General features: G+C 47.2%; 1 protein-coding gene across 4 annotated transcripts in view; it reads right to left on the bottom strand.

Annotated features, from left to right (window-relative positions):
• Positions 1–26178, bottom strand: part of ARHGAP22 (Rho GTPase activating protein 22) — a 158775-nt gene that overhangs the window by 65483 nt on the left and 67114 nt on the right. Inside the window, exon 1 of one of the 4 annotated variants that reach the window (XM_028826342.2) lies at positions 14017–14293. The exons of the other annotated variants lie outside the window; for them this stretch is intronic. Coding sequence (XP_028682175.1) covers positions 14017–14068 — 52 coding nt within the window. The 5' untranslated portion in view covers positions 14069–14293. Of the gene's footprint in view, positions 1–14016; positions 14294–26178 lie in introns of those variants that run through there. 4 annotated transcript variants of the gene reach the window in all.

Here is a 26178-nt window from a genome sequence, read left to right as displayed (position 1 = left end):
CAGAGGTGGGTTCAAACATAGCTTGACCAGCCACATCCAGGTGGCCTAGGGCAAGTTATTTACGTTTTGGAGCCTTGATATTTTCATCTCTTTAAAACCAAGGGCATTGCACCCCCTCATGGGGACAGCTGAGAACCCAGGGCACAGTGAGCCCTCAGCAAATGTTGGCCTCTCTTCCTCCCTGAGTGAGAGACCACTGATTCAGCGCATGAGCATGCTCCACGCATAAAATGGTTCTGTGCTATGGCTGAAAAGCTCAGCAGGCATAGAAGCAACTCCTCTTGACCAAGTGAATCTATAGACATCAGGGCAGGCAGCAGCAGCCTGGTGGGACAACAGAGAACACTGGGGCCTGTGGCAAAGTAGAGAGGCTTACATCTAAACCATTTTGTCCTGTCTGGTACTTGGAAAATGTCTTGAGACAACAGAGGAAAGATCATTTAAGAAAGGGGTGCCTGACCCCACCCCTGGCACATTCTGAACCAGGCTGCAGCCATGGAGTGGCTATGCCCTCCAGCTGTCTCAGAGGTGGCATGGAAGGGTTCGGCTTCCTCCCCACACCCTCATCCCTGCCTTGAGTAACTCTTGTACGTACTGTCTCCACCTCCACCATTTCAAAGGAAGGAAGGGATAGTACTGCTTTGTAAGTGCTATTAGTGACCTTGCACAGTTTTGTGTGCAGAACTTGTGCTCAAGTCACACAGACTAAACTAAAATGAAGTGAGGCGGCCTTGCTCAGAGCCAAGAGCACAGGGATCCCCAGACTCAGGGCTTGTGGGTGGAGTCCCAGCTGGCCTGCTGACATGCTGTGTGGCCTTAGTCAGGTCATTTAGTCTCTTTGGACTAAAAAAAAAAAAAAAAGATCATCTGGAAAATGAGAAGGCTGAGCCAGGTGATCTCCATGGACCTCTCCTCCAACCCCTCCGAGGCTGTATGTTACTTCTAAAAGTAAGCGCGATGCCATCATTAGCAAGAGGGGTTCAGGATTTGAACAGCAGATGCCCTCCTTGACTCTTCCCTGGGGCCTCTAAACTGGAATAGACCTTGCTTGTTTCTCAAACTGGACTGGAGCAGGATAGAGAGTGGCTGTTTGCAGGTGGGTGACTCCATGCATGGCATGGCAGCCAGGACTTCACCAAGTTAGAAGGTGCTGGTGTCTACAAAGGACCTTGGTTGCCCTGGTCCTCATCAGGAAGATGGTGTGTGGTACTAGTGGACACATATCCTGCACAAGTCCTTCTCTCAGTGCCCTCATGGCACACAGCAGCCCTGAGATGCTGCTCACCCAGCCAGCATGAGACGGAGGCCCAGAGAGCTCAGGCACATACTCAGTGGCACAGCAATAGTCAGGATTTGAGCCCAGGGTGGCCTGACCCCAAGGCCATCCACACTGGCCCTCATTCTGCACCCTCAACTCTCAAGGAGTTGCTGCTTCCTCCACACAAGCCATGCGCCCCAGAGGGTGATGCAGGCCTCTCTCCATCTGACTCTCCCTATTGGTAAATGGAGGAAGCAGAAACAACGTAATCTCAAATATCTCTCCTTGCTCCAAGGTTCAGGGACTCTCTGCTTCCAGAAGTTGTTGATGCATACTGGGTGCTGCTGGAAATCCTCAACAATGGCTCCATAGGGCCCAGGACTCATCATAACAAAGTGGTGCATAAGTCCCCAGCAGAGGATTGGTGCGTGCATGTTGGGCCAGGCATGAATGCACCAGATACTTGATAATGACATCGTTGACTGTTCAAGTCATAATGACTGGACGAAACCCAGGGTGGGGCTGCCTGCTCCTGCATGGCCCTGGTCTGTCAGGGTCAGCACTGAACTGGCTTGTCAAGGTGAGCACTGAGTTAAAAGTCCTCTCTGCCGCTACTGTGGGTTCCCAGGTGGATCTGACTGTGATAGGCTGAAGCACAGCAGTTCCTAACCACCTCCCTCAATTAGCCCCCAGTCTCAACAACAGTCTCAGCAGACGTAGGGGGCAGGGAGGAGGGTGCTCCAGGGACAGGCTCTACCTCAAGAGGAACTCCAGTGGTGAGCAGGCTCCATGCATGACTGATTTTCAGAGAGGAACCTGGCCAGGCTGAAGCCACAAAGGGGAAGTTTGTATCTGACCTTTAACTTCTTCCAAACTGGATAGACTAGGGGATGTCCCAGGCCTTTTTTTGCCAGTTTCATTGGCAAATGGCGTATGCTGCTTTTCTTACTGTCTTTTGGTGTTCTCCATTGTTATTTGTCAAAGTGCACACCGGCTTCTCAGTTGTGTAGAATGAACATGAAACAGACACAAGAGTGCAGGCTCTGGTGCCAGATAGCCCATGGGAATCCCAGCTCTGGGTGGCCTTGGGCAGGAAACTCTGCACCTCAATGTCCTCATCTCTAAAACAGGACAATTAATAACGTCCACTTGAGGATTAGTATGAGGAGTAAATGAACTCTACATATAAAGTGCTTAAAACAGGCTTGACACATAATGTTTACATGTTAAAAATGCTTTTATTTCAACAAAACAATACTGGTCTCATCACTTTTTAGTGTTTTAACCTAAGCCTCAAGCCAAATAATAATCATTTCCATTTTGGGACATTTTCTGTGTGCTAACAGTCTTACACACAGAGGCCAATTTAATTCTTCCCTTAACACAACCTAGTGAGGCATCCCATTTTACAGACAAAGGTATCCCTCTTTGGCTCAGAGAAGCAATGCATCCAAAGGCTGCACAAACAGTAGGTGGCAGAGCCAGAATTCAGAATCGGGTCAGCCCAGCTCCAAACTTCCAGGCCTTCCAACATTTCACACTGCTTCCTTGAGACCAAGCCCTCAGGTACCTTAACCCACCTCCATGTCACCACTTAGCATTTAGATAAAGATTAGGTAAGGGGGACAAGGCCCCATCTAGAGAAGCCTTGAAAACTTGCTCATATACCTTGATATGAATTCATTTCTCAAAGAGTCTCATTCCTGGAGCACTGTAAAAATTTGATCTGTTTTGCAACTTCATAAAAAAGCCACTTTTACAGAGCATTGCTTTTTCTCTCTTTCTCCCCCCTCCTCTTTTTTAATCCCCCATGCTTCCACAGACACTGAGAGAGCATTGTCATATTTGATCTGACTCAGAGCTCACTCTGCAGGAAAAGATCTAATTCCAGGGCATTTGTCAAAAACAGCAGCAATTCCTTAACATTACAGCTGCCTAAAGCTGTGATACCAATTGGGGCAAACAAGAGCTGGCCAAAACTTACAGATCTTGGGAAGGAGATATCCACTAGGGGCTTTGAAAACCTGTGATATAATCCTAGAGATCCAGAAAGCCATATGCATGTGCAGCGCCATGCCATTGTAGAGGAAAGACCTGAGAGGGCCTCTGTCTCCCATCTCTGACTGATTTTGAGTCCCTGCACAAGCAGGAAGGCAAGACTTTGGCAGAGTCACAAACTTCCTAAGCAATGGAAGTATGCCCCAACACACACACATACATGTGCAAACACACTCTCATCAAAGGGTAGAAGACTTATTGCTTCAAGACACTTAAGTATATTTCTGACAAATCATTGGCTGACCAATAAACTAACCAAGAGACTTGGGTAACTGCATACAACAGGGAACACAGATTTAATTCAGGAAATTCACTAAACAAAATAGCTACAACAACAACCTGAGGAGGAAGGGTAAATCTGATTTGCAGAGTTGCTACATTATATTATTTACATTGTTCAGGTTTCAACAAAAGATTATAAGATACCCAGGAAAAATAGGTAAGTATGGCTCATACCCACACAAAATAACAGTCCATAGAAACTGTCCTTGACCTAGATGTTATACTTACTAGATAAAGTCTTCAAATCAGCTACTGTAAATATGTTCAAAGAACTAAAGGAAAGTATATCTAAATAATAAAACATAGTGTGACAATGATGTCCCACCAATTACAGAATGTCAATAAAGAAATAAAAATTATAAAAGAAACAAATATAAATTCTGGAGTTTAAAAGTACAATAACTGAAATACATAAATCACTATTTGGGCTTCAACAGCAGATTTGAGCTTATAGAAGAAAAAAAATCTGTGAACTTGAAGATAGATTAATTGAAAATAGCCAGTCTGAGGTGCAGAAACTAAAAAATAATGAAGAAAAATGAACAGAACCTCAGAGATTGATGGGACACCATAAAATGTACCAAAATACACAAAATGAGAGTCCTAGAAGGAGATGGGAGAGAAAAAAGGGTAGAAAGAATATGTAAAGGAATGATGGTTAAAACTTCCCAAATTTGTTGGAAAAAAGAGATTTACACCTAGACATATCATAGTCAAACTGTCCAAAGACAAAGAATCTTGAAAAAAGCAAGAGAAAATACAAGAGATTCTCAATAAAACTAACAGCCGACTTCTCATCAGAAACCATGGAAACCAGAAGGCAATAGAACAACATTTTCAAAATACTGAAAGAGAAAAAAATGCCAGTCAACTAAGAATTCTACATCCAGCAAAACCATTATTCATAAATGGAGAAGACATTCTCAGAGAACTAAAAACCAAGAATATTCATTACTTTGTCCTAGCTGATCAGACCTACAAGAAATCCTAAAGGAAGCCCTTCAGGAAAAATAAAAGGGACGTTAGATGTTCATTGAAATCCTCATTAAGAAATGAAGAGCACATATATGATTAAACATAAAAGACAAAATAAATGTATTTTTATAGTTCTTCTATTTAAAAGACAACTGCATAAAACAATACTTACAAAACTCCAATAATTCATAAAGATGTAATTAGTATGACAATAATGGCACAAATGAGTCAGGCAGCAGGGAGCACAAAGTTATATTGGAGCAAAGTTTCTGTAAACCAATAAAGTATTAATCTGAACTATATTTTTTTAAATTAAGAGGCTCATTGTAATCCCCAGAATAACCACTAAGAAAATAACTAAAAAAAATACTGTGAAGAAACAATAAGGAAATTATATTGGCATGCTGGAAAATTTCTATTTAACACAAAAAGAAATCAGTAATGGAAAAATAGAACAAAAAAGATATAACATGTATAGAAAACAAATTCCAAAGTGGCTAACATAAATCTGTATTATCAGTACTTACATTAAATATAAATGGAACAAATACTCCAACAAAAAGGCAAAGATTGGCCAATAAATTTTTAAAATAATCAAACCATTACTGCTTATAAGAGACATATTACATTTAAAAACACAAGTAGGTTGAAAGTAAAATGACGAGAAAAGATATACCATAAAAACAATACCCAAAAGAGATCTAGAGTTGGTATACAAATATCAGTCAAAATTGACTTTAAAACAAAAATGTTACTGGACACAAAGAGGAAGAATATTTTATAATGACAAAAGAGTAGTTGCAGAAAGAAGATAATACATATATGACCCTATAAACAGAACCCCATAATTCACATGAAAAAATAAACAGAACTGAGGAGATTTTAATAATTGTTGGAGACTTCGATATCCTACTTTCAAAAATAAAACTAGGCAGAACATCAACAAGGAAACAGAAGACTTGAACAACATAAGGAATCAAGCAGACCTAACATACAACTGTAGAATGCTCCACCTTATAACAGCAGCATGCACATTCTTCTCAAATGCACACAGAACACATTTGAGGATAGACCATTTATGAATCATAAAGTAAGCCTTAAAAATTTTTAAGGATTAACCAAAACAAAGTTTGAAAGTCTATTCACTGACTACCAAGGAATGAAATTAGAAATCAATGAAAAAGGACATTTGAGAAATTCACAAATATGTGGAAACTGAACAACTCCCTTCTAAATACTCAAAGAAGCTGATTACAGTGGCATCTGTGCTAGCATCTTTGGGTACTTAGGGTGAGTTGGGACGTGTAGTCCCAACTATTCAAGAGGCTGAAGCAGGAGGATCGCTTGAGCCCAGGAGTTAGATGCAGCAGTTAGCTATGATTGCTAACTGCAGTTAGCAGTTAGCTATGCCACTGCATTCCAGCCTCCGTGACAGAGCAAGACCTTAACTCAAAAAACAGAACAAAAAAACTAGAAAAATAGGAAAAATTTAAAAATCAATAAAAACAAAAGTTGGTTCTTTGAAAAAATTACCAAGTTTGACAAACTTTAGCTAGACTGACCAAGAAAAAAAGAAAATTATTAAGATCAGGAATGACATAGGGAACATCACTACCAAACTTACAGAATAAAAAAGATTGTAAGGGATAATATGAAAAAGAGTTTGTGGCCAGGTACCATGGCTCACACCTGTAATCCAAGCACTTTGGGAGGCCAAGACAGGAGGATTGCTTGAGGTTAGAAGTTTGAGACCAGCTTGGGCAACACAGTGAGATCCCATCTCTAAACTTTTTTTAATTAAAAATTAGCCAGGTGTGGTGGTATGTGCTTAACTCCCACCTACTTGGGAGGCTGAGGCAGGAGGATTGCTGGAGCCCAGAGGTTCGAAGCTACAGTAAGCCATGATCGTACCACTGGACTCCAGCCTGGGTGACAGAGCAAGACCCTGTCTCAGAAATGAATAAATAAATAAACAAAACCCATAACTGTTTGCCAACAAATTAGATGACTTAGATAAAGGAGACAAATTCCTAGAAAGGCACAAACTACCAAAACCAACTGAAAAAGAAATTTAAAATCTGTATTACTGAACATTTTAAGAATTAATACCAAATGTTCACAAACTCTTTCAAGAAACAGAAGAGAGGGAACAGTTCTCAATTCCTCCTATGCAGCCAGTAGTCCTCTGATATCAAAAACCAAGACCACAGACCAATATGTCTTATAAATACAGACCGATGTCTTTTATAAATACAGATACAAGACTACAGACCAATATCTCTTATAAATACAGTACAAAAATCCTCAAGAAAAACTAGCAAAATACAATCCAAATCTACTGATGAATGGATAAACAAAATGCGGTATATTCATACTATGGAATATTAGTCTTAAAAAGGAATGAAGTAGCCATACATATATGAACCTTAAAAACATCATGCTAAGTGAAAGAAGTTAATCACAAAAATACAACATATTTATTATATGAAAATAGTTTCATGGTTGTCTAGGCTGCAGGGCTGGGGACAAGGGAATACGGAGAGGGTTGTCTCTGGAATGAGACGTGACTACTAATGGGCATGGGGTTTCTTTCCGGGGTGATGACAATGTTCTAAAATTAGACTTTGGTGATAGTTACAGAACTCTGTGACTATATTAAAAACTGCTGAATTGTATAAATTCAAATTCAATTCAATTGAACTAATTTCTATAATACACAAAATACACCTCAATACAGCTATTTAAAAGAGTCCAGTGATAGGATGTTTAGGAGAAGAGCCAGCAAAAGACAACTTAGGCAGGATGAGCATTACCTACATAGCTGGCTGGGGGTGGGCGATAGGCAGAGATATTTTAGGGGTTCATTTCATTGAGATATTCCCCATTTTGGTTCCAGGATTCCTGAAGGAGGGTCCCCTACAGGTACAAGGACCACAGAGTAACAAGATGAGAAAACACACCTCCAAGCCTGTTCTTCCTCCTCCCTTCAGGAGTTCAGGCCTCTGAAGCTCTCCGGGAGGCTTGCTGCCCTAAGGGCCGAGGTCAGGGATTTAGGGCTTCCCCAGGATTGGTTCGTCTCTGGAGCCATAAGAGCCAACCCCCTAACCCTGGAGCCCAGCAGCGTTGACCCTGTTGAGCCCCCATCCTCCAGCTGAAAGGCCACAGGACTCATCTCCAAGCAGGTAGGAGGGGGCGCCAGGACTTCTCGTGTCCTGTTGCTAGGTGCAAACAGCAGTTCTGGGTTTCCTTGGGGAAACATCAAGGTTCAAGCCACTAGGGACCTAGAGATCATCGAGTCACGCCTGTTTCCCTCTTTCCAGATAAAGAAACTAAAGAAACTGAGGTTCTGAGTGGCAGGGAGCTGGGACGACTGCTGGGCTTTCTGACAGTCTTGAGGCCTGCATGCCTGTCCCCATTACAGGTGGGAGGGCAGAGGCTCAGAGGGGTGAAGGGGAGGCCTGGCTAGGAAATGAAACCAAATTTCTCTGCTGGATGCTGGTTCCCTTTCTGAAAAACCCCCAGGGCTGCTGTGCAGGACACCGAGTGGAGAAGAAGTCACAAAGAGCGGCCCTTCTGAGAAATGGAGTGGGGCCAGAAGCCTCGAGGCTCAGTCTCCTGAGCATGGCCTGCAGGATGGCAAGGCTCGACCACATCCCAGCATGTGGTTCCAGGCCTCACATCTGTCCATGTCAGCCCACCAGTGCCTTCAAAATCAAGTCAGACATGAGGGCTGCCACTTCGCCTGGCCCCTGCAGCCTTCCCAGCAGCAAGCATAAGACAGAGTCTGCCCTGGCCTTCAGGGAGCTTCTGACTCACTTAGTGAGGGAACAGATTGTGCAAAGTAATGACACATGTATATTTACACATTATGGTAAGTGTTTTAAAGGAAAAATACACAATGGCAAGTGAGCAAATAACAGGGGTCAGAAAAGGCCTCTCAGGAAATAGTGACACTTAGGCCCAGACAAACAAGGAGCAAGGTGACTTCAGGCAGCGAGAAATGAGGAAAGCAAAAGCAGGCCACGTGTGAGAGGAGGATGGGGATGTGGGGAGCTGGAGACCACAAGGCCGGCAGTGAATGGCACTGAGAATCAACTGTCACTGCTGCTGGAACCACTGAGCATGCATAAGTAGGGAGCAGTGAGACCCCGCAGGTGACCTGCACAGCCACACTGGCTACTGGAGAAGGGACTGGAGTTGGGGAGGGTCCACGTGGGAGAGGCCACTGCAGCAGATGGGGCCGCAGGTGCTGGCACAGCATAGAGACAGCAGAAAGATTCAAGTGCACTTTGGAAATAGAACTGGCAGGACGTGGGGATGGCAAATTGGAGGAGGAAGAAATTGAGAGTTCAGTTTTAGCCCGATTAGCTTTGGCCAATCTGTAGCCCAGGAGACATCCAACGGAGGTGTCCAGGGGCCAGAGGCCTGAGCCAGGAAAATGACTGAAGATTCTGATGAGTTTGCCAGCCAGAGGGCCGAGCAAGCAAGCAAGGAACATCAGAATGTGCAGGCCCCTGGGGACAGGAGCAGAGACAGAATGGGAGAGCAGGAGGCAGCCACTGTGCTGGCCTGAGGACTGTGGTTCCCTGAATGCTGCAGCGGAACAGCAAAACCAGTCCTATCACCCAGTCAGTGACAGCCATGCCTCCTGCCCTCTTCCTCCAAGACAGAGCAGGGCACTCTGTCCACTCATCTTGCACCAGACCAGCAGCAGCATTCCTGCCCAGGCCCACTGGCCTCTGTACCCTGGCTACTGAGCACCCCAGTGAGCCCATGCCTGGCAGAGCCTATACTTTGTTCACTAGCAAAGGGCCACAGGGCCTGCGGGAACCCATGCCCAGAGCTCATCTATTACAATGCAGTGATAAACACAGTGAACTGCCACCAGGATCTGCTGGGTGTTGGGTGACCCAACAATAGGCTGGGTCGAGCCAGCAGGTGAGCTCGATGGCTTCCTGTCTCTGCCCATACTCTGCTCTTGCTAGTGTTCACAAGTACAGATTCTGTGCCAGTGTGGTGCCAGGCCACAAAGGTGACAAGGTGATCACAAGCAGCAGACCCAGGCTCACCGCACCAAAGGGAATGAAATGAACTGGACCTGATGTCTGGGGCTCAGAGGTGGCAGAGGCCACCTGCCCAAGCTCGGCTGCCCACAGGCCCATTTGATGGCATCTTGAGAGGAAGTGGTGTGGTGTGGAGACCAGAGAGATCCAGGCTGCGTGGTCCGGGAGCCTGGGAGGGGGAAGGGGGAACACAGTGCCACCAAGGCTGGGAAGCTGAGCCTTTTCTGCAGCCAGTGTGGGGCCAAAGTGGGGTTTGAGGAGGACCATAGTGTCACCAGAGCTGTGGATAGATGCCGGCTTGGGCAGTGGACTAGAAGGGGCAAGGGTGAACACAGGATGGCCAGCCAGAAGCAGTGCCATCAAGGTGATAAGTCGACGAAGGAATGCACAGGTGCTGCGGTGGCCTTGAAGGCAGGAGCACAGGAGCCAGCAGCCTTTGGTTGTGAGAAATGAAGAGGGCAGGGTCCAGAGCCAGGAAAGCAGGAGAAGCGGCAGTGGGAGTGCAGGACCGCACTGGAGTCTGATGAGGGGCTCTGGATCTGCAGGCCACAGACAGGCTCTGCAAAGCATGGAGGGGGAATTTCGGGGACATTTGTTTAGAGGCAAGCACAGTCATCAGGGCCTCGAGGGAGACAGCTCAGAAGGTGAACAAATTGACAGCCAAAAGCCGGCAGGGCAGGGCTGCCTTCAGCCCTAGTTCTGCTGTTCCGCTGCATCATTCGGGGAGCCACAGTCCTCAGGCAGCCCTCAGCAGCCCAGGAGGGGCCTAAGGGGGAGTAGGCTCAGAGGTGCTCAGAGCGTCAGGACTGGTCACCTGGTCCAGTGCAGATGACCTCATTCAAGGCAGAGCCTGACAGCGGGGCCAGGATGAGTGGGAAGGAGGACAAAGGGGAGTCAGGGCTGGGCACGCTGTTCCCTGGTGCTGGGAATGGAGGGGAGGAACAATAGGCAGGGCTTATGGAGCATAGAGGGGGACAAGTAATTGGCCTTGTTGGTTTCATTTTTGAATTTTTGGATGACCAACTCAGACAGGTTTATGGGCTGACAGGAGTTGATGGGAGGGAGGGTGAGGATGTCGGGAAGAGCACAGGACCTCGTCATGGGCAAAACCCCAGAAGGCAAGGGACAGCTGCTACTGCTGAGAGCAGCGCGAAGGATGAGGGGCGAAGAGCTCCAGAGGCAGCTGGAGATGAAGCGGTGGCAGAGAATGAGCGCATGTCAGGATCTAAGGGCCTACCAGTCCGCTCCTGCCCCTCACCACCCTGGAACAAAAGCTGATTCCATGTTGTGCTCCAGTACCACCTTCTTCCTCCAAATCTCCACCTTGGGTAACAATGCAAAGCTGAAGAAAATGAAATTTGCCACCAGACAGACCCATCACAGAGCTCTAAATACAGATGCATCTGGAAACATGCCCCAGAAACAATACCCTCAGAGTTCAGACAAGTACATGAGCCCTCTGCTTTTAGGGGAGGCTCATCCTCTACAAATCAGATCCTGCTCACTGACCTTTCAGCTTTTTGGGAGCACCTGGAACCCAGGAGTTCTCTATGTGTGACAACCTGTCTTGCATATGATATTAAGTGGGATTAACGCCACAGCATATCATACCCTTTCCCCCCGAAAAAGGCACGCAACAATCCCTCCCCAGACCCACTGTGCCCACCTGCAGCTTTGCAGCCAGCAGGAGATCAAGGAGCTTCTGGATTTGGGTTTTAAACGCACGATAATGACACCTACTAATGTGGCTCTGGCTCTTGATATATTTTTGCTGCTCTCTTCATGAGATTATAGAATATTTGAGCTTTTCTACTTTATCAAGTAGATTTTTACACAGGGACAAACATGCAAAAATGTTCTGTTGTAAGAGTTTGATTCAGAAACATCCAAGAATGAAATCAATAAGAACAATTGTCTTAGCTGTTGCTTTAATTGAAATGATATCAATGATTAATGGACTCTCTAAATGTACATACACATCTCTAGGCTAGAGAGTCAGATAGCTCCTTAGGTGGGTGGCAAGAGCTAAACACACACGGATACATACACAGACATACTGTGTTACTGCTATTACAACTGAACAGTTTAATGTCCAAAGCAGCGTTTCTCAAAGTGTGTCCACACATACGGGTGCCGTGAAATGTTCTATGAAAAGAAGGTTCCTCGGGCAAAGGTGTGGAGGCCATACCTACAATCCACCTGACTTAGCGGGCACAACTGTGCCAGTGTGGCAAAGGCTCTGTTTGCTGTGAAAAATCCTCCAAACTTTCATAATTCCTGATGTCTAAGATTATTTGACCAAATAACCCCTCCCATGTTTATTGCAGAACTAATTGTGAACAATGGTTCAGACTGTCCACCACCCAGCCAGCCTGGCCACAAGGGTTCAAATTTGTTAAGTGAGCCTGCAGCATTTAAACCCTTGGAGATTTTGTACACTAAGAGATCAAACATCTGTCTTCCTTGAACCACAGACTCTCCAACAATTGCATGGGTTCTCTCCTCCCTACCAGGCAGTGGCTGGTCATCCACTCTGGCACCACAGTGCTCCCCACACACTTGGCCAGTTTGGCTAACTTCCATGGGCTGCAGAACCTTGTAGGCACTTCAGACTCAGTGCCTACTCCCAGGCTGCTGTGGCCAGCCGTCTCTCGGGTGGGTGGGAGGGTAGGGCCAAGCTGGGGAACACTCCTGGACCAGGCTTGTTCCTTATCTGGATTGGTGAAGCCAGCAGCTGGCCTTGGGGGTCCACAGCTCCAGAGGACAGACCTAAGAAAGAGGAGGTGCCCCTGGCTTCTGGGGCTGCTTAATGAGTCTATGTCCTCCCTAACCAAGACTTTGTAAACCCACCCTTGCTTTTGGGACACCCTTTGCCATGTTTACTGAGGAGGGGTCAGGAGAGACTAAAGCTGCTTGTCCAGGCCCTGGCGGGGGTGAAATCCTGGGCTCTGACCTGCCCTCGGGGAGCATGCAGCAAGACATTGCCCTCTGAATCCTACTGCAGCCCTAGCTATTGTCATAGTGAAGACACCACACACAGGGCTCTTGGCCCCTGCTTCCAAGAATGAAGCCTCATGTGCAAAATTCTTTTTCATTCTTTCTACAATCAGAAGTCGAGAAAACTGTTGCTTTGGGACAATGAGAACCTTGCAACTACAGCACTCATATTTTTCACTTGGTTTTGGTTGCAAAGAGGCTCAACCACAGATCCTACCTCATGGCCAGATTACCTGGGCTCCATTTTCCCTTGACCTGTCTACTTCCTGTGTAAATGTAAGGTCCTGTTTAGGTTTTTAAATAGTTAAGTATTATACATGTTATAAGCTACTTCAAACCCTTTGTGAAACCAGCCTGTACATTCTCACCCGGACAAGGTCGAAAGCTGTCTGACCTTTTCTGTATCTGGATGCAGAATACACTTATCGGAGGAAGGAAGACCTGGTGCTCATTCTAGCAGAGCCTGCCTTACCCTATATAGTTTACAGGCAAGGCTTCCCAGACTCACCTGGCCGTAGGAGTCACTTGGGGAACTCCTTAAACACACAGTTTCCCAAGGCCTTCCCCAGAGCCTATCCAGCAGGCCAGGGTGGGGCCTGGGAATCTGCATGCTTAATAAGCGCGGCAGGTGAGTGTTAGGGTCAAGTGAGTTTAGGGAGCGCTGCAGGAAAGGCATGCACCACTATGTCCCCAACGATCAACAGGGATCATTTCAGTCAGTCAAGGGTTAAGTCGGCTGGGCCCCAGAGCCCCCGGGAGGCCGGACCTCCGGCGGCCGCCAACGTCCTAAGCGTGTTTCTGGGCTTTGGGCCCTCTCCAAGACTGCTGCATTCCTCAAGCAGCTCTGCTCGCAGGTTCCGCCGCGACTTTTGGAAAACTCTGAGTCAGGGCCCCACCGTCCAAGTTTGTGACAGAGGCGGGCGAGAATGAATGGTTCCTCTCCCGGCGGTTAAGCCGCAGGGGCGGCGCAGGGCGCGGACCGGGCTCGCAGTGCAGAGACCTGCAGGCGGGTCTGGGCGCCGGGGGTTCCTCCGCCCAGGCCGTGGACTTGGCGGACCTGCAGCCGGCGCCGCGGCCAGCCCCGGGCCCTGAAGGGCGGACCCTCCCCTCGGCTTTACCCACTCCCGCGCAGGGGCCGGACCCCACCCCCACTCCCAGATGGGGACCGAGGAGCCCCGGGATGCGCCTCCGCGCCCCGAGTCAGGAGGAGGCTCCCCTTCCAAAGTTAGGAGACTCAGCGGAGCAGCAGCCGCACCTAAGCCGTTTCCAAAGCTGAGGCAGGTGCGGGCGGCCCTGGACACCCGGTGGCGAGTCCCCGAGGCGGGGCTGGCAGCCTCTGGCGGCGGCCACAGGGAGCGAGGCGCACGTGCGCGCCAGAGTTACCTTTGGGCGCTCGCAGGTGTCCTCTCCAGTCCTTGCAGCAGCACAGCCCCATGGCAGCCGCCCGCAGCCCCGCCGCTGGGCTCCTCTCCCCGCCTGCCGCCTGCGCCCCTGGGCGGCGCGGCCGAGGTCCGGCCCACGGGCAGTGCCCAGCCGGGCGCAGGGTGCGCGGGGCCGCCGGCCCGCGGCTCCCGGGCCCTCACACTCCACCGCGGCCCCGCGCCGCGGGCATCCCGGCCTCCGGGCAGACCCTGCTAATCAATACGAGAACGCGCAGATCGCGCCCGCCGCGCCGCTGCCCGCTTTTATCTCCGCGCGCCGGGGCGGCCCCGCGCCGCTCCCTGCCCTCGCCGGCGCCCTCCCCACGGCCCGTTACTCTCCCGGGGTGCCGGGCCGCGCTCTCGCCCAGGAGCCGCCAGGGGGCGCCGCGGAGCCGGGGCTGCCTCCGTTTCCCTGGGAGCCAAGCAGGCGTTGGGGGCCACACCGGCCTGGCCTCCCCGCGCAGAATCGGAAGAAGGGGTGCCCTCGCTGTGCAAGGGAGACTCCCCCGCCAGCATCCTCTGGGCAGTCATATCAAGGATGACTTGGTCGGGGGTGTTCAGGACCACTGAGCTCTCAGTTTCCCAGCTCACCTTTACTGTGCAGTAGTAGGAAGAGGGAGTGTTTGCCCAGGCTACCCTCAAACCTGGCGGGCTACCTGTGAGCTGTGTGACTTTGGATAAGTCATCTCCCTTCTGAAACTGTTTCCTCACCTGAAAAGTGAGGGAAATGATAGCGGTTCAGATGCTACTTAGCACAAATTAAGAATTAAGTTATTCAAACTCTTTCTGTGCCCAGTTTCCCCACCTATAAAACAGAGAAGATAACAGACACTGCTTCACCGGATGGTCGTGGCAATTAAATGAGTTGATATATGCAAGGACTTAGAACCCAAGTGGCCTGTAGCTAAGTGTTCTGCAAGTGTGAGCTATCGTCATTATCAAGTCTTGGTGAGGATTTGGGCACTTTTTCATGAGAGTGTGTTTGGTGCAATCACCTTGGAAGGTAACATGGAAGCTGCTTTATTAAAACTAAAAATGCTGATGCCCTGGGAGCAAGCTGTCTTATTTCTTCATATGTACCACATGGAAATGTGTGCCCACATGCCCAGGAAAGTCTATAGAAGGTTATTCACGGCAGCCTTGCTTGTGGTTGCAAACAGTTGGAACCACCAAAATGTTCATCAGTAAAAGAATTATTGGCCAGGCCTGGTGGCTCCTGCTTAGGATCCCAGTACTTTAGGAGGCCAAAGTAGGTGGATCACTTGAGCCCAGGAGTTTGAGACCAGCCTGGGCAACAGGGTGAAATCCCTTCTCTTCTAAAAATACAAAAATTAGCAGTGCATGGTAGCGCACACCTGTAATTGCAACTACTCAGGAGGCTGAGGCACGATAATCACTTGAACTCAGGAGGTGACGGTTGCAGTGAGCCGAGACTGGGCCACCACACTCAAGCCTGGGTGACAGAGTGAGACTCTGTCTCAAAACAAACAAACAAATGAAAGAATTATCAAATACGTTGAAATTTTCATAAGATGGTATATGATATAAAAGGAGAGTGCTATGGCTGAATGTGTGAGATGTATGGATTCATGGCACTTATGTAAAACACATACCCATACTCACAAAATATTACTATAGTGTTCACTCTATGCCATGTTCTGTTCTAGGCCCTTGGGCCTAGAAAAATATATGGGAGGAAAACAGGAAAACAGAAGTGGTTCCCTTTGGGGAGAGGGTGGAACAAGAATGGAGTAAAGTGGGTGTCAAGAGACTTTGGCTTTTTTATAATGGCCTCATTCTGTAAAAGGAAAACATAATCCTGTATTATTGTGTAACTAAATAATCAATTTACTTTGACTGAAATAATTATGTTTTTAAGTGTTTGGCACAGAGTAGGCTTCTTCATGTAAGGTTCTTTGTCACCCCCCAGTTCCTAGGATCTGTTCTTGACCCTGAAGCAGGGCTGTGGTCCAGCTCTGATGGCCTTGACTTGAGTGGAATTTTCTCCCTCCCTCCCTACCACAATTCCATTTGGGGAGAACAGAGGTGGTCTCAGAGGAGAATCTCAGTACGGGCAGGCTGGAAAGCAGAGGCTGCCCAAGGCACGGAACAGAAGAGTTAAATAAATGTGGGGGCAGGAAAGAATGACTTAGAGCAGGGAAGAGGTTTTCCCGGGAGTTAAGTCTTCATTCAAAGGAGAGATTAACAACAGCGGGGCAGATTTCTGCCTCCCTCCCTCTCCTTTAACTCCTCAGAAAGACCAGGGTGAGGCTTTGGGGAGAGAGAAGGGTTGTCCTGCATTCGATCCGGAAAGAAAGATGTTTCCACTTCATGACATGTAGGCGGGGGTTACAAAGAGAGAGTAACTGAGAAAAAACAGAGAGACCTGACTTCTGGTTGCTGCCAAGTCATTTTAAACAGTTTTAGCACCAGGCAAGATCACTTAGTCACAGCGGGCTTAATGAGGCCCCAGGAATTCCAAGCTAGAGCTCCCTGCATTCAGGGAGAGCATCTGCGGGGAGCGAGCCCCTCGGGTGATTGTCCAACGGCCAAGTCCTACATTTGGAAAGCAAGATTTAAAAGAAAACATCACAGCGGCCATTGTGGGCCGCTTGTTTATCTTTCTAAGAGGAAGTAGCAAAGCAGGATCGTTTCAAATGAGCCTATTATAAAGGGTCAACGTCCCTATTGAACAGTTTAAATATATTTTGGGATACTCGACTTTTCAAAGTGGCTTTAAATATCAACTCCCAAGGCAGTTCAGTAGACAAATAGGAAGGCAAGGGCTTCTTGTTTTATTGCCTTTGGTTTCACACACTTTAATTCCTAATTACACATTATCTTTTTATGGTTTTTTAGTTGTGTGTTCTTCCTCAAGGGGGAAGGAAAATAACATGCAGTATATGTTTCCCACCATGTGCCAGGCAACTCACAAAGGTTATCTCAGTTAACCACAGGACAACCGCATGAAGCAGATGCCATGAGATTCAATTTACAAAGGAAGAAACTAATGTTCAGAAAGGTGAAGAGACTTCCCCGAGACCAATGAGGTAGTAAGTGGCAGAGCCAAGATGGATGGGTGGATGAATGGATGGGTGCATGGATGGATGGATGGGTGGATAGATGGGTAAATGGATGGATGGATGGATGGATGGATGGATGGATGGATGGATGGATGGAGAAATTGATATTTGGATGGAGGTGTAGGTAGGTGAATAGATGGATGGATGGGTGGATGGTTGGTTGAATGGAGGTGTGGATAGGTGAATAGATGAATGGATGGGTGGATAGATGGATGGTTGCATGAAGGGGTGGATAGGTGAAGAGATGGATGGATGGGTGGATGGATGGTTGGTTGGATGGAGGTGTGGATAGGTGAATAGATTGATGGAGGGGTGGAGGGATGGTTGAATGGATGTGTTTCATAGGTGAATAGAAGGATGGATGATGGATGGTTTAATGGTTAAATAAACAGAATAATGGGTAGTATTTTCCTAGTTAGGCCAAAAGTCATGGGCTGCAACTGGCAAAGCACCCACTTAGCATAGACTTTGTCTGAAAAACCAAATTCCCTGAACATAGTTCTGCCACCCAAATTGATCATGACCCCAAACTAACGAGAATTGAGCCAAAACATCAAGATCACACATGCTGCAAGGCTCTAGCTGTGCTCAAGCTGCCTTGCTCCAGAAGAAGGGACAGAGGTGGGAGGCTCTAGGACATGTTTCCCAGCAGGAAGGCCAACCTCCAGCCCACCACCAGGCACAGGGCAGAAGAGCTAGAGCCAGGTGGTGGATATCCAGTGGGCACAGTGGGCTCTGGGAGGAGGCTGGATGCTAGCTTTGAGGACAAAGTTTCCATGGGATAAAGGTTGCCCAGAGCTCTACCTCCTGCCATTTTACTCTATTTTTCTGGGAGACCCACAGTTGGGTGGTGAGAATGTAGAGTTGCTTCTAGGGGGTGCTGCTACTGGGATCCTGAAGCCTGTGCAGCCTGAGCCCCTGGTCCCAGATATGCCCCAGGCCATTCAAGGATTTTCTTAGGAGACTCAGGACATGTCCTCTGTAGTTCCAATGCAGGAGTCTGGATTGCTCCTCCCCAGAATATCCAAGGCACCCTCACAGCACTATCTCAGGTGTGAGCTCAGCCTTGGGTAGCTCAGGGGAAGATTATAAATGGGAGTGTACCATCTTAGCCACAAGCATAGCTTAGGGAGCCTATAATGATCATTCTTTCCTTCACTCATGTACAAATGATGATTGAACACAGCTGAATGCCTGACACAAAGCCAGTCCAGTGTGGGGCGGGGGATAGGAGGTTACCCTGGGAGCTGTAGGGGACAGAAAGCCAGTCTGCCGAGGGTGGTGAAGAAAACTCTGAGGAGGAGGATGCTTTGAGGTGGGACCTGGGCTGCGAGGAGGGGTCCAGTACCTTAGGGGATGGCACAGGAATGGTCTCTGATATGGTGTAGACGTGTGTCCTTCCAAATCTCATGTTGAAATATGACCTCCAGTGTTGAAGGTGGGCCTAGTGGGAGGTGTTTGGGTCATGGGGCAGATGACATGAGAGCTGGTTGTTTAAAAGGGTATGAGAACTCCTCCTTTCTCTCTCTCTCTCTCTCTCTGTTGCTTTCTTGCCATTGGACACGTATGCTCCCCTTTGCCTCCTGCCACGATGGTAAACTTCCTGAGGCCTCCCCAGAAGCCAAGCAGATGTTAGTGCTATGCTTGTACAGCCTACAGAACTGTGAGCCAAAATAAACCTCTTTTCCTTATAAATGACCCAGTCTCAGGTATTCCTTTATAGCAATTCACATGGACTACACAGTCCTCCAATGGGTGGAGTAGTATCCCATTAAGAACTTCCTCTTTACTCGGATGGGGGGAGTCACAACATGGCATTTAGGCTAGGAGATATGATGCAGCCTGTGATTCTGACTGGCTGGCCTGGTGGCTAGAGTGAGATAGGGACTGGAAGGGGGAGACTGGAGCAGAGAGAAAGCAAAGATGCAAAAGGCATAAGCCAGGTGAGAGATGTGGGCCAAACACAGGTTGGAGGAGATGGAGACCAGGCAGGGCAATGTGTTAGCTCGGGGGCCCCAGCCAACCACATCTTCCAGTTTTTGCATCTTATGTAACCCCCTCCCTCGAATCTAGGCTGCCCTATGAGCTGCTTTAATTGACAGAAGGTAGCAGAAGTGACTCTGGACCAATTTTAGGTCTAAGTCCTGAGAAAACTTGGCAGCTTCTGCTTTTCCCTGACTTTAGTGAAAGCACCCCCTTGTAAACAGTGGAACTGTCCTGAGACTATTGTGCTGCAGGAACCCCAATGTAGCAATGTGGAGAGGCCAAATGGAGAACTGAGGTCCAAGCCAGCAACCACACTGACTTCCAGCTCTGGGAATGAGGCTGTCCTGGAAGTGGATTCTCCAAGTGATACCATGTGGAGCAGAGAGAAGCTGTCCCCACCAAGCCATGGCCACACTGCAGAACAGTGAGCAAATAAAGAAAATGTGTTTTGTTTTTAGCATGGTACTGGTATAAAAATAGGCATATAGACCAATGGAACAGAATGGAGAATCCAAAAATAAAGCCAAATACTTACAGTCAATTGATCTTCAACAAAACAAACAAAACATAAAGTAGGGAAAGAACACCCTATTCAACAAATGGTGCTGGGATAATTGGTAAGCCACACAGAGAAGAATGAAACTGGATCCTCAGCTCTCACCTTATATAAAAATCAACTTGGCTGGGCTTGGTGGCTCACTTCTGTAATCCCAGCACTTTGGGAGGCCAAGGCAGGCAGATTACCTGAGGTCGGAAGTTCGAGACCAGCTTTGCTAACATGGTGAAACCCCATCTCTACTAAATATACAAAAATTAGCCAGGCGTGGTGGTGGTTGTCTGTATTCCCAGCTACTCGGGAGGCTGAGGCAGAAGAATTGCTCGAACCCAGGAGGCAGAGGTTTCAGTGAGCCAAGATCGCACCACTGCACTCCAGGCTGAGAGGCAGAGCAAGACTCTCTCAAAAAAAAAAAAAAAAAAAAAAAAATCAATTCAAGATGGATCAAAGACTTAAATCTAAGACCTGAAACTGTAAAAGTTCTAGAAGATAACATTGGAAAAACCTTCTAGACATTGGCTTAGACAAAGACTTTGTGACCAAAAACCCAAAAGCAAATGCAACAAAAACAAAGATCAATAGATGGGAATTAATGAAACTAAAACGCTTCTGTATAGCAAGAGAAACAATCAGCAGAGTAAAAAGACAACCCACAGAGTGGGAGAAAATCTTTGTGATCTTTACATCTGACAAAAGACTAACATCCAGAATCTAAAAAGAACTCAAACAAATCAACAAGAACAAAACAAACAATCCCATCAAAAAGTGGGCTAAGGACACAAACAGACAATTCTCAAAAGAAGATATACAAATGGCCAACAAGCAAATAGAAAAATGTTCAACATCACTAATGATCAGGGAAATGCAAATCAAAACCACAATGCAATACCGCCTTACTCTCGCAAGAATGGCCATAACAAAAAAAAATTTTTTAAAAATAGATGTTGGTGTGGATGTGGTGAAAAGCAAACACTTCTACACTGCTGGTGGGAATGTAAACTAATACAACCGCTATGGAAAACAGTGTGGAGATTCCTTAAAGAACTAAAAGTAGAACTACCATTTGATTCAGCAATCCCACTATTGTCTACCTATCCAGAGGAAAGTAAGTCATTATATGAAAAAGATGCTTGCACACACATGTTTATAGCAGCGCAATTCACTATTGCAAAAATATAGATCCAGCCCAAATTCCCATAAATCAATGAGTGAATAAAGAAAATGTAGTATATAAATACCATGGAATACTTCTATTTATTTTTTATTTTTTTATTTATTTTTTATTTATTATTATTATTTTTTTTTGAGGCGGAGTCTCGCTCTGTCGCCCAGGCTGGAGTGCAGTGGCCGGATCTCAGCTCACTGCAAGCTCCGCCTCCTGGGTTTACGCCATTCTCCTGCCTCAGCCTCCCGAGTAGCTGGGACTACAGGCGCTCGCCACCGCGCCCGGCTAGTTTTTTGTATTTTTTAGTAGAGACGGGGTTTCACTGTGTTAGCCAGGATGGTCTCGATCTCCTGACCTCGTGATCCATCCGTCTCGGCCTCCCAAAGTGCTGGGATTACAGGCTTGAGCATGGAATAATTCTTAGCCATAAAAAGGAATGAAATAATGGCATTTGCAGCAATTTAGATGGAACTGGAGACCATTATTCTAAGTGAAGTAACTCAACAATGGAAAAGCAAAATCGTATGTTGTCACTCATAACTGGGAGCTAAGTTATGAGGATACAAAGGCATAAGAATGATACAATGGCCTTTGGGGAATGGGGGAAAACGGGGGAGGAGGGGGAGGGATAAAAGACTACACACTGGGTACAGTGTGCACTGCTCAGGTGATGGGTGCACCAAAATCTCAGAAGTCACCACTAAAGAACTTATTCATATAACCAAACACCACATGTTCCCCAACAATCTATTGAAATACATTTTTTTTAAAAAGGAAAATGTGTGTTGTTTTAAGTCATTAAACTTTGGGGTAGTCTGTTATGCAGTTACAGATAGCTGAAACATAGGAAGTGATTCAAAATCCTCATGGCTAGCACTATCTGGCCCTGACAATGTGCCAGGCTAAGAGCTTGACATATGCACATTCACTTAGAATTCAGAGCAATCCTATGCATTCGGTGTCATCATTATTTCCACTTTCAAGAGGAGGGCACTGAAGTACAGAGAAGTGAAGTCATTTGCACAAGGTCACACAGCTAATTAGTGGCTAAGCTCAGATCGGAACCCAGCCCATCTTGCTTTCTAGCCTGTGATCTTAACAATTCTATGATAAATATTTTTTTGGGAAAAGGAACAGGACTCGGTGGTGAATAAGATGGCCTATGGGATGAAGGCACACATAACTGTAGTTGAGACTTCCAGTTAAAAAAGACAAGTCCTGTGGAGTGCTGGATTGAGACTGCAGGTCATTGTTCCTAGCTTTTCAGAATAATGTCCATCTCCTGCCAGCCCTGGCCTCTGGTAGAGGGAGCTTGTTGAAGAAGGGCGTGATGAAGACACTTTGTAGACAACTTTTCACAAAACATACCTTTGATTGGCACTAGTAACTCATGGGCATTATTTTGTTTAATTTTCACAATAGCTCATGAGGGTGATATGTCATCAGATCCAATCTATAGGTAAGGATGTGGACACCCGCTCAGGTTACGCGAGCTCTCAAGATCACACAGCTGGTAGGTAGAGGGTAGAGCCTGTCCTACAATCTGGGCAGTCTGAATGCCACTGGTCACCTTCTTAACAACCACTCACTGCCTCCTGCCTCTTGGAGGTAAGGGTCTCATCTGGGCCTGCCTCCCTGCCCCCATCCCCTTCTCCCATCATATTTCTGATCTGTATTAAGAGTTTGGCGGAAATTCAGCGTGCACACACACTGTATGTCCACATACCACAGACCCACGGACATTGGAATTGGAAGGTTCTCTTTTAACACAACCTCCTCATTTTTCACAAGCAATTTCTTAAGGGCCTACTTTGTGCCAGGCACTGTAAGGTGAGTTAGTGACAAGTTGGGGCTGTCCTTAGTTAACTCCAGTTTTTGCTCTGAAACAAATAGATCTACAGAAATGATAAGCAGAAATGAGGCTTCTTACACCCTACCTCTCAAAATATTTTATGCACTTTTAGCACAGTGCATGGAAGTCAACTGCTTTGCCTTTAGATATCTAGCTCAATCTCTGGTCAGACATATTAACAAGAACCCCTGTCCCTGTACTGACCCTCATCAACAGCATTGCAGTTGCTATTCATTTTGCAGACTCATTGCTCTGTTTTTTTGTGTGTGTTTGTTTGTTTTGTTTTGTTTTGTTTTTAACTAAGTATATGATTATGGGGAAGGTGGGTATTATTCTTTTTCTGTTTGAAGCAAGTCCCATACATCTTTGTGCTAGAAAAAGCTCTAGATCCCATAAGGACTTGTATTCTTGTTTCTTTCTTTTAATGAGACTTGTCTCATTTCTCTTTTTCCTTTGGCTTCCAGGAAGCTCAAGAAAAATTTAAAGCCCGGCTTTGGCAAATATGTGGGTCCTAACAGTCTTCATATTTTTGTTGTGGTTCATGGTTTTGCGTTGCTTTTTTTTTTTTTTTTTTGAGACGGAGTCTCACTCTGTCGCCTAGGCTGGAGTGCAGTGGCCGGATCTCGGCTCACTGCAAGCTCCGCCTCCCGGGTTTCATTCTCCTGCCTCAGCCTCCTGAGTAGCTGGGACTACAGGTGCCCACCACCTTGCCCGGCTAGTTTTTTTGTATTTTTTAGTAGAGATGGGGTTTCACCGAGTTAGCCAGGATGGTCTCGATCTGCTGACCTCGTGATCCACCCATCTCGGCCTCCCAAAGTGCTGGGATTACAGGTTTGAGCCACCACGCCCGGCCTGTGTTGCTATTTTTATTTGCATTTTCTCAGGCTCTCAATTATTTTGAACTATTGTGTAATCACTGTTTTATTCTAAGTCTTCTCAATAGAGGCCATTTCAAATCCTTTGTGGAATAACAAAGGAGTAAACCAGAAGTCAGTAAACTTTCTCTAAGGGGAAGATAGTAAACATATTTAAGCTTTGAGGACCATACAGTCTCTGTAGCAACAGAGAACTCAACTACTCAACTCTGCCATTGTGGCGTGAAATCAACCACTGACAATATGTAAATGAATGGGTGTGGCTGTGTTCCAATAAAACTTTGTGTACAATAGCAGGTGGCAATCCAGGTTTGGCCTGTGGACTGTACTTTACAGTATTTTAAAAGAATTTTAGAGCATCTGGGAAGTAATTTCCTCTTAAGTCGAGAAGTACTCAGCTTAGAAAAAAAAGTGAATGGATGGGAATTCTCTCCAAGATGTCTAGTCTCCACTTCTGGGTGACAGATTGTGGAAAAGCAGCTGTGAAAGCTGTCTGGGCAGTTTGGCTCAGGAGAGGAGCCGGCCGTGCCCAGGAGAGGTCAGTCCCTGACAGAGCAAGCTGTGCGGTCTGCCAGCGAGAGTGCATTCTCTGGCACACTGGCAGTGCCCACTCCTTGACAGGGGGTGGGAGGGGGCAATAGGGGCAGAGCTCTAGAAGTGCCCGGCCAGCCAGGTTCCCCAGCTCAGGCAAATGGGCCTTCAGCTACTGTGGACGCTGTTCATGGAAGGAATGTGTCTGCAGCTCCAAATTCCCACAGAGAAAGACAAGGGGAATCGTTGGGGAGAAATTCCTGGGCCACATTTTTCTTGCTGTTCATGTGGCCTGAAGCCATTGAACTTGGCCAGCCTGCCCAGGGAGGGATTTACAAAGCCCATTGTCCTTTCCCTGAAGCCTCACCCCCACCCTGCCCCCACCTGCTTTTTCCGACTTTCTTTCCTCCCCCATCCCCAGGAGAAATGCAGCATGGGAAAGAGCAGGAGGCCATGGGGCCAAGAGGGCTCTCTCTCCTTGCCATGTGGACAGACACAGCAGCAGCTCCCAAAGGGGACAGGTACTTCCCAGCGGCTGTGATGACATCAGACCCTACCATGCACTCAGGGTGGGAGGCAGTCTCAGTTGCCTGAGCAAGAGTCATTTAGTGGCATACATGCCACTTACTGTATGCCAAGCACTGTTCTGAACATTCTGCATAAATTAACTCATTTATCCGTGCAAGAACCCTATGACAATCTCCATTTTACAGAAGGGGAAACTGAGGCTTGAAGTGGTTAAGTGATTTATGTGGGTTCCAACTAGTAAGTGGAAAAGTCAGAATTCGAACTGAGGTGTCCGCCTCCAGGGTGATCCTTACTTTCTTACTTCTCGCTTTTACTATGTGTGACCCCTCAGCTTAGCATTCTATTTACAGATATCACCTTAATGGTCTGCAGTTATAGGAAAAATTCATTTTACAAAGCATTTGCAGTCAGTCCTGCACACCTTTTAAGGCTCCCAGAACCCCTATGCTATAGAACATGAGACCCTGTATATGAACTAGGCCCATCTGGTGTCTGGTCCACTCAGCTGGGGGCATAGTACTGTGCACACTCGGAGTTAACTAGTGCTCCTTGCACTGTTGCTGCTGCGGCTGCTGCTGGTGCTGTTAGGAGGGACCTCAGTTACCTGGAATGTGTCAGATCCTGGGTTTGTGTTTTCACTGCATCATAAGTCATTGACAAAACAACCCTGAGACTGATGTTGATAACCTCCTTTTACAGATAAGGAAACTAGGCACATCAATCAGGTAATTCATGCTTGCTGCTCTAACAATTCCCAAATCTCAGCAGCTTAATCCCTTAAAGACTCTTCTTGCTTAGGTCACTGGCTCCTGCAGGTCAGCATGAAAAGGGAGGAGGGAGTGGGCTGCTCCATGTGGTCACTCAGGGACCCAGCCTCCTTCTAGAACCTCAGTGTCCTCCTCTGAATCCTCTGCTGTGAGATGCAGGGAGAGGGGGCAGGGAATTTATCAGGGGATTTTAGGAGCTGGTGCTGACAGCAGCTACAGAAGCCTCTGAGGTCACTTGCCACTCCTACCCATGTTTCCTTGACCAGGGTTTAGTCATGTGACCCTGTCTTACTGCAGGGAGGATGGGAAGTAGAGTCAATCTTCGCGGCTACAAGAGGAGCAGAGGCTTTGGCTGCCACACGGATCCAGAGGGGTGAGGTGCTGTAAGGGACAGTCAGGACTTTTGGCACCCAAGCTAGTGCTTTGCCACCACACTGCCTTGACTGAAACTGACTCCAAAGCTGTCTGAATTGAATTCCAACTTCTACCATCTTGAAAGACTCTCACTTCATGTGGACAACGAAAGGGGTGGAAGGTGCTGAGGGTTGTCAGTATTGGCTGTGACATGAAAAAAAGAGAATGGCACATTGCAAGTGCCCGACACCCTTCCTTTTCTCAGTGAAGCAAGCTGTGGCCAGGGGTGCTCATAGGTGGAGGGGAGGGAATTGGCAGAGTTTCTGCCCTGAGGAAAGGGGGGCATGGGCGCTTGCTGCTGCCACCTAGCTGTGGAAGGAGAAAGGCACAGGATGGGGCCCGGCAGAGGCTGGCCTGGGTCCCGTCC

Source organism: Macaca mulatta, chromosome 9 (genome assembly GCF_049350105.2).
Source record: "Macaca mulatta isolate MMU2019108-1 chromosome 9, T2T-MMU8v2.0, whole genome shotgun sequence".
Lineage (NCBI taxonomy): Eukaryota > Metazoa > Chordata > Mammalia > Primates > Cercopithecidae > Macaca > Macaca mulatta.
Note: the sequence above shows the minus strand (reverse complement) of the source record. Positions and strands in the feature narration are given on the sequence as shown.